At 40.9% G+C, this 14,494-nt stretch overlaps 1 protein-coding gene across 2 annotated transcripts in view; it reads left to right on the forward strand.

The window, feature by feature from the left end:
* Positions 1–5,787: 5,787 nt before the first annotated feature.
* Positions 5,788–14,494, forward strand: part of MIER3 (MIER family member 3) — a 104,004-nt gene continuing 95,297 nt past the window's right edge. The window contains exon 1 of one of the 2 annotated variants that reach the window (XM_061393486.1): positions 5,788–5,917. In XM_061393486.1, the coding sequence (XP_061249470.1) occupies positions 5,803–5,917 (115 nt within the window). In that variant the 5' untranslated portion in view covers positions 5,788–5,802. The remainder of the gene's footprint in view (positions 5,918–14,494) is intronic. The other variant, XM_061393488.1, reaches the window with a different exon arrangement.

Here is a 14,494-nt window from a genome sequence, read left to right on the forward strand (position 1 = left end):
CTTTGTGGAGGAGGGAGTTGGGAGAAGCCGGAGTGTTAGAGGCTGATGCAGTCTTCTAGGTGAGGGGTGATGAGAGCCTGAATTAGGGAGACTGGCAGTGGGGATAAAGAGGTGTGGGCCAATTCAAGAGATATTTAAGTGGGAGCTTTCAAGACTTGGTGATTTATTAGGTGTGAGGGATAGGGAGAGGAAAAGCTGAGAATGATAAGCTGGGAAGTTGGGTAGATGACAGTGCCACTCACCAAGATGGAAAACACAGCAGGAGAGAGTCTGTCAGGCAGGGCGGGCTTCAGGGGCACATGAACTGCAGGGTCAAACAGGGCTCTGCTCAGAGGGGACGCGCGACTGGCTCAATGATCTGCTGCTGCTGCTCTAAGTAATATTGAATAAGGAATTTGGCACTTTGGATTTGCGCTAGACCCAGGGAAGAATCCAGTGAAAAAAGAGGCAAATTCACACGAGAGGCCATAATGGATGGGGCCAAGTTTGGAGGGCAAGAAACAATTCAAACCAAGGACACAATTGAAAGACTTACTTTTAGAAAATAGGCAGGGTGTTTCTTTGGGACAATAGAAAATAATAATTTATTACATAAAGACATTTGGAGGTGACAGAGAAAACTTGATGGAATCTTCAGAAGGTTTCCACATTCACAGTAAATCATGAAGTGAGGTGATTCAAAGAGAGTGAAAACTTGACTATTTCGTTTAGCTCCGAATAATACTTTTTAATGAGTTCAGAAGTTTTAGTGGAATATCAGTTCAGTTCAGTTCAGTTCAATCGCTCAATCACATCCGACTCTTTGCAACCCCATGAATCGCAGCACGCCAGGCCTCCCTGTCCATCACCAACTCTCGGAGTTCACTCAAACTCACATCCATCGAGTCAGTGATGCCATCCAGCCATCTCATCCTCTGTCGTCCCCTTCTCCTCCTGCCCCCAATCCCTCCCAGCATCAGAGTCTTTTCCAATGAGTCAACTCTTCACATGAGGTGGCCAAAGTACTGGAGTTTCAGCTTTAGCATCATTCCTTCCAAAGAAATCCCAGGGCTGATCTCCTTCAGAATGGACTGGTTGGATCTCCTTGCAGTCTATATGGAATTATTTTTTCACTTTTCTTTACAAGGAAAAAGTTATATAACCTCTTTATAGAAAAAGTTTTTCTATAAAGCAAAAAAAGCAATTAAAGAAGAAAAATTATACTTATGATCTTGTGACCCTATTATAACCAAGATCAACATTTTGATGAATTTCCTTCTGGCCTTTTAAATGCATGTTTAAAAATCTTAATATACTCAAAGTGTATGAATAATTAATATCTGGCATTTTTTTTAACCTTTTTTACACTTATGAGTCTTCTCACCCCTTCCTCCTGCCCTGTTACCCATGATGGCATATAAACTTAATATAGCAGCCATGGGAAGGGGGCAGCATAAAGTCGATAAATAAATTTATTATAATTAGACAATAAGTCTCCACTCATTCAACATTGGTTCCAGTTTTCCAATGATATAATAACTCCAGGAAAAAAGTACTTTCATACCTATCTTCTGCTTTAAGTATAGTTCTTCAGTTCTTCTGAGTATGGACCATTTGTCCAAAATAAATTTAATGAGTAGAATTGCTTGGTCATAAACTATAAATGGTTTCATGCTTTAGTAATATATAGCGTTAATTCAAATACAAATTATTTCTCTTCACCAATAATTAAAATAAAAACAACATATCTTTTTTGGCTTACCATCAGTTTGGCTTACCAAATTAGCCAAAAAATAATGATAATAAATGAAAATATTTACATTAGTCAGTTGTTATAAAGTTTCTTGTGAAGCAATGTGACAGAAAATAGCAGTGACCATAAACATTTTTCTATCCTGGTTGCAGTATATTTCAAAGTGAAAGTTAGTTGCTAAGGTAGTGTCTGATTCTTTGCGAGCCCAGGGACTATAGCCCCCCCAGGCTCCTCTGTCCATGGAATTCTCCAGACAAGAATACTGGAGTAGGTAGCCATTCCCTTTTTCAGGGAATCTTCCCGACCAGGGATTTAATCTAGGTCTTCTGCATTGCAGGCAATTCTTTACAGTCTGAGCCACCAGGAACGCTCAATATATATTTCAAATATATTTCAAGGACATTGCCAAATCCAAGCATGTTTAGCACAGGTATTCAGGATTTTCCCTTCTGGAAAGAGGTGGTCGACGTAAATGTTCCAAACTTGAAAACAGTGGAAATGAGCAGCCTTCACCTGGCTATGATCATACTAAGTTAGCAAACAGGACATTATATTGGAAATTCTATGTTTAGAATTAACATAACAGAGATTTAGTTATTCATCAAATATAATGAAAAAGCAAGAAAATTTTTCTTTTCAGACATACAACTTGAGCAAATTAGATGAAATTTCTGCAACTTCAAAATTTTTTTTCCCCTGGGCTCTACGTTTGTCTTTTTCATTTCTAAATCAAACATAAAGTATTCAGGGTATACAAACATTAAATATATTTACAAAAATTTAAATTAATGTTATAAAATAAAAACATTTATGTATTTTACAGGTATTATTTTATATAAAATTATTTTATATTTTTCATATGTAGAAATGATGGTTTTATGTATCAGCTTGGCTCAGTTATTGTAGACAGTTATTCAACCACACTAATCTAGGTATTGCCATGGAGGTATTTTGTAGATGTGGTTAACACCTACAATTAGTTGGCTTTAAGATTACCTTCAACAGTGTAAGTGGGTCTCATTGAATTAATTGAAAGGCCTTAAGAGGAAAACCTGAGGTTTCACAGTTAAGAAGAAATTCTGCCTCAAGTCTGTAGCTTCATTTCTGCCCCAGAGTTCTAGCCTTGGTGGCCGGCCCTTTGGATTTCAGACTTGACAGCCTTGACAATCACATGAACCCATTCCTTGAAATAAGTCTCTCTGTCACTTGGACCTTGACTAATACATCATGTTTTTAATGTAAGATATTTTTTCTTCTAAAGTATTCAAGATTACTTATTAAAAGTACAAAGCCCAGTACAAATAATTCTAAATATAAAAAATTTAAACTCAAAGTATTTAAATAAGATTGTATTTTATTTGTTCAACATTTAATTAAGTCTTATTAAGTACATTTATAAAAATAAAGCCATTCTCAATTCCAGAACTCAGTGTCTGTCTAATTGCACTGTGAAGAATTATTGTTATTCTTCATGCTTACTACATTCAGATCTATTGCATCAGTAAGGTTCAGTTAGGAAAACAGAAATTACAGCAAGAACTTAGGAATTGGTAAACAGGTATCCTCGCACTAAAATACTGAAAAAGAGTCATGAAAGTAACATCGGCGCTAGTGGTAAAGACCCCTCTTGCCAGTGCAGGAGATGTAAAGAGACGGGGGTTCAATCCCTGGGTCAGGAAGATCTCCTTGAGAAGGGCATGGCAACCCACTCCAGTATTCTTGCCTGGAGAATTCCTTGGACAGAGGAGCCTGGTAGGCTATAGTCCATGGGGTCTCAAAGAGTTGGACACAACTGAAGCTACTTAGCACACACAAAATAACATGAAGATAGTAGCTGCAGAAGCCACCAGCCTGGGGCTCGGAGAGCAGAGGAGAAACTAAAGCTCGGAGGAGGCACTGGATAGCTGAAGTGCAGACTTGGAACAGGGAGTCTTGTCTGGCCGGTAGATGCTGCGATGCTTGGTCTGGGACTGCCACCACAAGCAGGACATGAACCAGCTGTCGCTGCCACATTGAAGGGCTGTCGTGGAGATGATGCTGCTAGAAATACCCAACAGACACAAAAAGGAGCAAGTCTTTGCCTTCTCTGGCCTTGCCGTCTAGCTGCAGTCTTGCCTATTGGCAGAAACTAGGAGTGTCACTTGCAGAGTCCCAGGAAGGGCCTCACACGGCAAAATCTAAGAGGTGGTTTGGGATCTGAGAGATGGCATTAAATCAAAAAGTGAAACAAACTTGTTTAGTGTTACAAAAATTTCCTCTGCCATTATACGTGACTGTTGTGAATATAATATTGTTAGTTCTCCTAGCGCAATGAACTGGAACACAAAAACAGGAAGGTGTGGCACTATTGGGAAATACTTCACGGTGGAAGAATTTATTGCCTTCAAGCTGAGACAGATTTGACAAGGTAACAAATTTGTCTTTTTTCTAACCTAAGAACTTGGGCTGCTCAGATCTGCCCTGAATTCCAGAGATACTGGCCTTCGGTGTCAGCAGTGGAGCAACCCGCAAATCTTGATGGCATTTTGACACAGCTGCCTTTTGTTTTGAGGAGAGAGGGTTAGCCAGGGGAAGCAGTATTCCTCTGGGGTCTGGACAGGAGCCCATTTTTAGGGTTAGAGGTTGTGCTGGGCCAGTGCTAACGGTCAGATGACAAGTGGCAGGCCTGTGCTCTGATATTCGTGTATGTGTTTATGGTATGCAGGGTTCGTGGTGCGCAGAGCAAGGCTAAAGCATGAAGCCCAGGGCAGAGGTACTTCTTGTCCAGATCTGAGAGTAGTATTGCTCAAGTGTGCCCTGGACCTAGAGATGACCATACTAAGTGAAGTAAATCAGAGAAAGACGAATATCATATGACGTAACATATGTGGAAACTAAAATATAATGCAAATGAATTTATAAAACTGAAGTAGTCTCACAGATATAGAAAACAAATTTATAGTTGCAAAGGGGAGAATTGGTGGAGTTAAATTAGGAGTTTCGGATTAGCAGATACAAACTACTATATATAAAATAAAAAAGCAAGGTACTACTGTATAGAACAAGAAACTATATTCAATAGCTGTAATATAAAAGAATATGAAAAAAATTAAAAATTATTAATGCTGTATCCACCTTAATGTTGTGATATATCAATACCATAATTTATTTAAGTAATTCTCCATTGGTAGACACATTTTTCTATTATAAAAGTCCTAATTAACACCTGTACTTCCATCTTTGTAAATTTGTACTATTATTTCCTTGGATTAAATTTTTTAGAAATAGACCTGTTAAGTAAAAGACCATGTATGTATTTAAGAATATAAATACATGTTGCTGAGCTGCCCTTAAGAAAGGTGATGCCACATGGTCAATTCTGCTCTGTACTGTCTCCTTTACGGGTTTTAATCCCATTGTCTCAGACTCATCTCAACTACCTTCATTTTTCTGAATCTGTTTTAAAGAGACCAGTTACTCTGCATTCTTCTGAGGAGGGAAGCTTTCCAAAACTTTGTTTTCTGATTCCTGCAGGAAATCTTTTCAGGGGCCTGTGAGTTGTCTGAGTCTGATGCCCCTTCTCTTGTTTTGGTCTCTTTCCACAGGCTGGGCTTTATTATTTGTGACTTATTCTCCATATCCTCTGGAGAAGTGAGATCTATCAGAGATTACACTTGAGTATGCCTTTTGCCCCCAGCACTGCTCTCTCTCCTCTAGGGTGCTGGTAGAATCAACAGATCAAATCTACAAAGAGTGGCTGGTGGATGACCCTGCTCCTGGCCCAGTTCGATAGACTTCCATCACATGTCTCCTGGAATGGGAGGGAATCTGCTGTGCCAGTTCAGTCATGCTCTCACGCTCTGAACAGGTGTAGTTCATAAAAGGGTACACTCTCCAGCATGCACATCTCAAGGGCCCTTGCTTTCTCTATAGGACTCTACCTGAGGGGCAGTCACATCACAACGTAGCTGAGTGCTTGGTATCTCCTGGCTCTCTAGTTATTATTATGATCCAAATGTAAAGACATTTGCATTAACAAATGCCATAAATGGCATGTCTCTGTCGATATAAGGAAGGAGCTAGGGTTCACAATGTCCACTGTGACTTGGCATTCTATTTGTCTGAATTCTAGTATCTTCTGGAGTTCTCAACACTTGGCCAGCATTGCCTGCATTCCTCGGAACAAGCTCCCAAGGCAAGTAGGAGGTAGGTGTTGTTGTCCGTGAACTTCACAGGTTAACAAAGGCACCGAGGGACCCAGTGACTCATCTGCCCGGTTGGTGGGCATCTGTGGTTCCCTTGCTTCCTCTCCAGTGTGTTTCCCTGTGGCAGTTTGCTGCCAGCCCGCCCATCCCCTGAGGTTAGTTGGGCTGTGGTGGAAGGTCAGTTTGGATGAGTCATTCAAACATTTGAAGTGCCTTGCTGCTGCTTGGAAAGTACCCTTAAAGCAGGCTGCCCTGCTGAGCATTTGAGGTGTGGTGCTGAATAAAACTGCATGCCACCCAGCCCGCCCGAAAGCCCTGTGTCATGTGTTTATCACAAAGACTTCATAAGTCTTAATCCACTTCATCCTCAACAACAGCTTAGTATGAAGGGCTTCTAATAATAGCAGCGGCAGATGAGCAGACACAATACCTGTCGTCCTGAAGGTGCTTTGGGAGACTGTGCACAGCTATTTCTGTGTCTGTCTGGTCATCACTTTAACCATGTATCTGGAAGCAGATGCTCATGGTGCAGCAGACAGAAGCATTTGGTATCCGGGAAGTCTTGCAGCTATACCTAAGGGCTTCAGTAGAGAATATAACTAGGTTCAGCTGATCCCATTATGCATGTCACCTGTCATGAACTTGCATTCCTGGGAGAATGGAAACCAGCATTTACTAAGCAAGTTTTAAGAATCTTTTGGTTTCCATGGAATGTAGAACTATAATGGGTCCAGCAGGTGCAACGGAGAGCCAGCTGTGAAAGGGCAAATAGGTCAGGTAGCCTAAGGGCTAAGTTTAGTAACTCCCCAAACCGTCATTTGTTGAATCTATAGAAATGGAAGCTGGTGGGGGAGAGATAAAGAGGAAGGGAGGGAGGGAGAGAGAGAGAATCTCCTTATTTCTGTTTCAGAGAAGGGGGGATTTAAATTATTGATTGGAGAGATCATGAGGCTGGTGGGTTCACACAATTCACTGGCAAATAAAAATGAGGCTGAACTGACATGGAATCCAGGACGGTTGTGAGGTACATTAGTTCAGTTCAGTTCAGTCGCTCAGTCGTGTCCGACTCTTTGCGACCCCATGAATCGCAGCACGCCAGGCCTCCCTGTCCATCACCAACTCCTAGAGGTCACTCAGACTCACGTCTATCGAGTCAGTGATGCCATCCAGCCATCTCATTCTCTGTCGTCCCCTTCTCCTCCTGCCCCCAGTTCCTCCCAGGATCAGAGTCTTTTCCAGTGAGTCAACTTTTCACATGAGGTGGCCAAAGTACTGGAGATTCAGCTTCAGCATCATTCCTTCCAAAGAAATCCCAGGGCTGATCTCCTTCAGAATGGACTGGTTGGATCTCCTTGCAGTCCAAGGGACTCTCAAGAGTCTTCCCCAACACCACAGTTCAAAAGCATCAATTCTTCTGCGCTCAGCCTTCTTCATAGTCCAACTCTCACATCCATACATGACCACTGGAAAAACCATAGCCTTGACTAGATGAACCTTAGTTGGCAAAGTAATGTCTCTGCTTTTGAATATGCTATCTAGGTTGGTCATAACTTTCCTTCCAAGGAGTAAGCATCTTTTCATTTCATGGCTACAGTCACCATCTGTAGTGATTTGGAGCCCCCAAAAATAAAGTCTGACACTGTTTCCACTGTTTCCCCATCTATTTGCCATGAAGTGATGGGACCAGATGCCATGATCTTTGTTTTCTGAATGTTGAGCTTTAAGCCAACTTTGTCACTCTCCACTTTCACTTTCTTTTTTTTTTTAATTATAATTTTTTAAATTTAATTTTATTTTTAAACTTTACAATATTGTATTACTTGTGCCAAATATCGAAATGAATCCGCCACAGGTATACATGTGTTCCCCATCCTGAACCCTCCTCCCTCCTCCCTCCCCATACCCTCCCTCTGGGTCGTCCCAGTGCACCAGCCCCAAGCATCCAGTGTTGTGCATCGAACCTAGACTGGCAACTCGTTTCATACATGATATTATACATGTTTCAATGCCATTCTCCCAAATCTTCCCACCCTCTCCCTCTCCCTCTCCCACAGAGTCCATAAGACTGTTCTATACATCAGTGTCTCTTTTGCTGTCTCGTACACAGGGTTATTGTTACCATCTTTCTAGATTCCATATTTATGTGTTAGTATACTGTATTGGTGTTTTTCTTTCTGGCTTACTTCACTCTGTATGATAGGCTCCAGTTTCATCCACCTCATTAGAACTGATTCAAATGTATTCTTTTTAATGGCTGAGTAATACTCCATTGTGTATACGTACCACAGCTTTCTTATCCATTCATCTGCTGATGGACATCTAGGTTGTTTCCATGTCCTGGCTATTATAAACAGTGCTGCGATGAACATTGGGGTACACGTGTCTCTTTCCCTTCTGGTTTCCTCAGTGTGTATGCCCAGCAGTGGGATTGCTGGATCATAAGGCAGCACAGAGGGCAACATAATAGGGAGGAAAAATAAATAAACAATTAAAACCCGCAGATTTCGAGCCCTACGGTAACTTCCACTTTCACTTTCATCAAGAGGCTTTTTAGTTCCTCTTCACTTTCTGCCATAAGGGTGGTGTCATATGCATATCTCAGGTTATTGATATTTCTCCCGGCAATCTTGATTCCAGCTTGTGCTTCTTCCAGTCCGGCATTTCTCATGATGTACTCTGCATATAAGTTAAATAAGCAGGGTGACAATATACAGCCTTGACGTACTCCTTTTCCTATTTGGAACCAGTCTGTTGTTCCATGTCCAGTTCTAACTGTTACTTCCTGACCTGCATACAGATTTCTCAAGAAGCAGATCAGGTGGTCTGATATTCCCATCTCTTTCAGAATTTTCCACAGTTTATTGTGATCCACGCAGTCAAAGGTTTTGGCGTAGTCAATAAAGCAGAAATAGATGTTTTTCTGGAACTCTCTTGCTTTTTCCATGATCCAGCGGATGTTGGCAATTTGATCTCTGGTTCCTCTGCCTTTTCTAAAACCAGCTTGAACATCAGGAAGTTCACGGTTCACATATTGCTGAAGCCTGGCTTGGAGAATTTTGAGCATTACTTTACTAGCCTGTGAGATGAGTGCAATTGTGCGGTAGTTTGAGCATTCATTGCCTTTCTTTGGGATTGGAATGAAAACTGACCTTTTCCAGTCCTGTGGCCACTGCTGAGTTTTCCAAATTTGCTGGCATATTGAGTTGGAGCACTTTCACAGCATCATCTTTCAGGATTTGAAATAGCTAAACTGGAATTCCATCACCTCCACTAGCTTTGTTTGTAGTGGTGCTTTCTAAGGCCCACTTGACTTCACATTCCAGGATGTCTGGCTCTAGGTCAGTGATCACACCATCGTGATTATCTGGGTCGTGAAGATCTTTTTTGTACAGTTCTTCTGTGTATTCTTGCCATCTCTTCTTAATATCTTCTGCTTTTGTTAGGTCCATACCATTTATGTCCTTTATCGAGCCTTCTTATTCTGGGGATGAGATAGGGTCTTTTGCCCAGGACTGCACTTTAAGTAGAAGAGTCTGAGATTAAAGTAATGGGGGCCAGAGAAGAAAGATGATGACAAGGAAGAAGAAGAGAAAATGTGAGATGAACTAGTTGCTTCAAGTTTCTGAAATGGAAACATATATAACATATAGAAGCAAATGTAAACATATATAACAGGAAAACATCTATGACTCTTCCAGGAAAAAATATTTTTTAAAAAAAATTTATTTATTTTGGGTGCATTGGGTCTTCCTTAGGGCTTCCTTGATGGCTCAGTGGTAAAGAAACCGCCTGCAATGCAGGAGATGCGAGTTTGATCCCTGGGTCAGGAAGAAATCTTGGAGGAGGAAATTGGCAACCCACTCTGGTATCCTTGCCTGGCAGTTCCTTGGACAGGGGAGCTTCGTGGGCTACAGTCCATGGGGTTGCAGAGTTGGACACGACTGAGCAGGAGAAGCAGAGGCAGCAGGGTCTTTGCTGCTGCGAGCAGGGTTTCTCTAGTCGTGATGAGTGAGGGACTACTCTGTAGTTGCGATACGTGGACTTCTCATTTCGACGACTGCTCTTGTTACTGAGCCTGGGCTCTAGGGCATATGGGCTTCAGTACTTGTGGCCCAGAAGAAAGTCTCAATTCCATGATTTCACGCCATGAATAAATCCACTTTGTCATTCATTTTGATACATGAAATTTCACTCATGGATCCAAGTCTATAAACCTTTTCCTGGTTTGAAACTATTTGGTTCGAAGATTTAATGTAAAACCTGTTCTTTGCAGAGACTCAATTTGATCTTTATACTATGACAACTCAGTTTTTAGTCAACCACAGAAAGAGGAATAATCTTTTAAGAATGGGCCTGAAGGTAGAAAACCGCTGTAGCATTTACTGTGCAAGTCATACTTCTGGCGGGAAATATACTCAATATCAAGAGAATTACAGTGGGTAGGGAAGTATTGAGTTTCACTTCCTTCTTCTTCAGTCATAATTTTAGAGGAGTACTATGCCAAGCCATAAAACCAGAATTACACATCAAATCATGCTCCCAGGCTTGGGTATGATTTCAGGGGTTTCTGGAGTGATAGTGAATATTTTCATTGACCTTAAGCAGCACTGTGCATTCCTTTTTTTCCCTCCAAATTTATACTGTGAAAAATCTCCCCCGTTCAGAAAAGTTGATGGAATAGTTGAGTGAACACGCATCTAACTCTCTTAGAGTCATCAGTGGTTAACGCTTTACCATATTTGTTTTTTCTTTCTCTGAACATTTATTAAAAATAAGTTGTAGATATGGCATTTTACTCTAAAAATATAAACATTACACTTGTTATGCCATCAGAAAGTGAGAATACTTGAACAAATAAAGTCAAGTCTTATTTAGAAAAGGGTGGGCAAGATGAATCGTTAGTATAACTTCTGGGAATGGAGGTTTCTAGCCCTTAGCTAATTCTCACACTAATTCTCTGATACCTGGGGCCATTTTACTCAGCATGCATAATACATTTCATCTTGGGAGTTCTTGTTTCAACAATTTTAAAACAGACAAAGCAAATCCATTTTAATTCTGTACTTTCATGTCCATTTCCTTCACTGTTTACTTCAAAAGCATCTCTTTGTTACAATGTCCTCTTACACACACTAGAAGATAGAACTTGCTTTTTCTCCTCTCTGCATGCTAAGTACTGGAGTTATTTTGCAATATGTATTCGGAGCTATTAAGGAGAAAGTTAAGATCTTTCATTATTTTACCTGTGACTTGAATCATAATAAAATACTCACTTTTCAAGGTGAAAGATGTTAAACATTACATTAACACTTGCTGATGATTACAAAGCACTACTGTATGGCACATTATAATAATGGCTATCTTCTCCATAAAAATAATTATATTCCTTTAATGCACTCATAATATCTCTGCAGTTTTTAGCTGGTATTTTGTTCCCAACCCATCTTGTACACAAATACAGGACTTAGTGCCTGTTCATCAGTGGCTAGATTATAGAAGAGAGAAATTATTCATTAGGAAGCTACAGATGTCCTGTCTTTGTTTCAAAACACACCAGAGAATTTAATTCAAAGTTCTAAAAAATTTGACAGACAGATGGGATATGAACTTAATGAACCAGCTACAGAACAACACTCTCTTAATATGCCAGGCCCCTTTCTGGCACTTTCCTTTCTTTTTTTCAACCCCCAATTCCTCACACAGGTCAATGTGTTGTATCCATGGCATATCTCAACAATAATGGTCTAAAATTGGACGTAAGACATTGGAGTTGGACGGTAATGATATGAAACAGAATAAAAGCCAGCTGTTCTAGATAAAAGGTAGTTTGACTATATATTAAGCACCTGGGAACCTGGTTCTGCATTGTGTCTTGTTTAGCCAGGCATGCTAGTCCAGTGGTTCCCAAAGCTTAGGGTGTCTAAGGACCACTGAGTGTCAAAATGCTGATTCCTTAGTTCGTAGTCCTAGAGGTTCTGATTTGGCAGATCTGGAGTGAGGTCCAGGAATCTTCTTTCTATTCAGTTTTCTGGGTGATTGTGATGCGGGAACATGCTTTGACCTATACTGTTTCCAGCACCTAAGATGACAAAAGAGTGGGTCATTGCTAACCTGAACCATTGTATGTAAACTGATTTAATGCTTGTCTTTGCTGGTGGCCATCCCCCCCAAGATTCAGAAAGTCAGAAGGAACAAGGGACCCATATCCTGCAACTAAGAACCACTGTCTAGGTGGCCTCTGAAATGGATACTTTATTCTTCTGTCAACCCTGAAAAAAACTGACATGACAGGACACCTGCCTGGTGGAATAGTTGACTCTTGAACAACACAGATTTGAACTGCATGGGTCCACTTATACACAGATTTTTTTCCAAGAGTAATACTACAGTGGTGGTTGAGTTGCTAAGTCGTGTCCGACTCTTGTGGCCCCATGGACTGTAGCCCGCCAGGCTCCTCTGTCCATGGGATTTTCCAGGCAAGAATACTGGAGTGGGTTGCCATTTCCTTCTCCAGGGGATCATCCTGATCCATAAATCGAACCCGGGTCTCCTGCATTGCAAGGGAGAGCTACAAGGGAAGCCCAGTACTACAGTATTAGTATTGACTGGTTGAATCCATGGATATAGAACAGTGGATATAGAGGAACTGCCAATAAGAGGGGCCAGCTATAAATTATACTTAGATTTTTTTTTAACTGTGCAGGTCAGCACCCCAACCCCTGCAATGTTCAACCCCTGCATTGTCAACTGTATTTAAACAAGCTTGTGTGTATAAATGTGTGTACCCAAAGCTCTTGTACCCAAGATTAGTCTTTTAAGGGTGTACCCTACACTCTTAATACACTTCTGCTATAATGTGATAATTGCTTTCATAAAAATCACCATGCTATGCACAGTAGTGCAATAAAGTCCATAGGGCTTATGGGGAAAGATGATCTTAGGGAGACAGCACTCCAAAACTTCACCAGTGACACATTAAAAAGATAAGAACCTAATAAAAATGCTAGCACAATTTTGTACATGTTAAATGGTTAAGAAATGTATGAGTCACCTCTTTTCTGGCTGAAATCATGGAGGATATAGAAGAGAAGACTGCAGCCATGAAGTTAAAAGATGCTTGCTCCTTGGAAGAAAAGCTATGACAAACCTAGCCAGCGATTAAAAAGCAGAGACAGTACTTTGCAGGCAAAGGTGTGTCTAGTCAAAGCTATGGTTCTTCCAGTAGTCATGTATGGATGTGAGAGTTGGATCATAGTGAAGGCTGAGCACCAAAGAATTGATGTTTTGGAACTGTGGTGCTGGAGAAGACTCTTGAAAGTTTCTTGGACAGCAAGGAGATCAAACCCATCAATCCTAAGGAAATCAACCCTGAATATTCATTGGAAGGACTGATGCTGAAGCTGAAACTCCAATACTTTGGCCACCTGATATGAAGCGCCAACTCATTGGAAAAGACCCTGATGCTGGGAAAGATTGAAGGCAGGAGGAGAAGGGGATGACAGAGGATGAGATGGTTGGATGGCATCTCTGACTTGATGGACATAAGATTGAGCAATCTCTGGGAGATACTGAAGGACAGGGAAGCTTGGAGTGCTGCAGTTCATAGGGTCGCAAAGAGTCAGACATGACTGAGCGACTGAACAACAGCAATCAAAGAGAAGGGGAAAAGGGTTCCCACTATGCCAGGTACCATTAAGAAAAAGCAAAGGAATTTTGCAGAGCTGATAATCATGCACCTGAGAAATAAGTTTGCCCAAAAGATGCTTCAAAAGTCAAAGAGGAATCTTATCTATGAAAAAGCTAAACCTCATAATAAGGAAAATACGTAGATGTACAGAAGATTTGACTGGCCAAGATGACAAGAAAAGTGGGCAACTTTTATGTATTAATAACTCTAGAACCTGAATGAGCATTTGTCTTTAGGATTAAGGTATCAACAGTGTGAGCCCAAAGATCTGAGAGGTGAACTTTGTCAGTTCATCAATGGCATTTTGTTAAGCTCAACAAGGCTCAATTTACATGCTGAGGATTGAAGAGCCATATACTGTATGGCAGGGGTCCCCAAGCTCCAGAATCTAATACCTGATGGTCTGAGGTGGAGCTGATGTAATAATAATAGAAATAAAGTACACAATAAATGTAATGCACTTGAATCATCCTGAAACTATCCCCTCACCTCCCCAGTCAGTGGAAAATTGTCTTCCAAGAAACCAGTCCCTAGTATCAAAAAAGGTTGGGGACCGCTGCTGTATGGAATACCTGAAATAGAAATTAGTAAAAGAATTGATCTATAAGCATGATATAGCAAGATCAACAAGAAGCTAACTGTCCCAATAGACAGCACTTTGATTGCTTGATCTCTTGGTAAATAGGGCATCATCTGCCATGGAGGATCTGATTTATGAGACCCATACTGTTGGAAAATGCAAACATCTTCCTGTGGTTTTCCGGTTATCTTCTTCATAAGATAGAATGAAGAGAAAGCCCATGCATGGTGTAGGAGGTGGAGATGCTGGCAACAGGGGAGACTAGATCAACAGGCTTCTTTAGAAGGCTGAACTATGGTGTCTGTCATGAT

The sequence above is a fragment of the Bos javanicus genome, chromosome 20 (genome assembly GCF_032452875.1).
Source record: "Bos javanicus breed banteng chromosome 20, ARS-OSU_banteng_1.0, whole genome shotgun sequence".
NCBI lineage: Eukaryota > Metazoa > Chordata > Mammalia > Artiodactyla > Bovidae > Bos > Bos javanicus.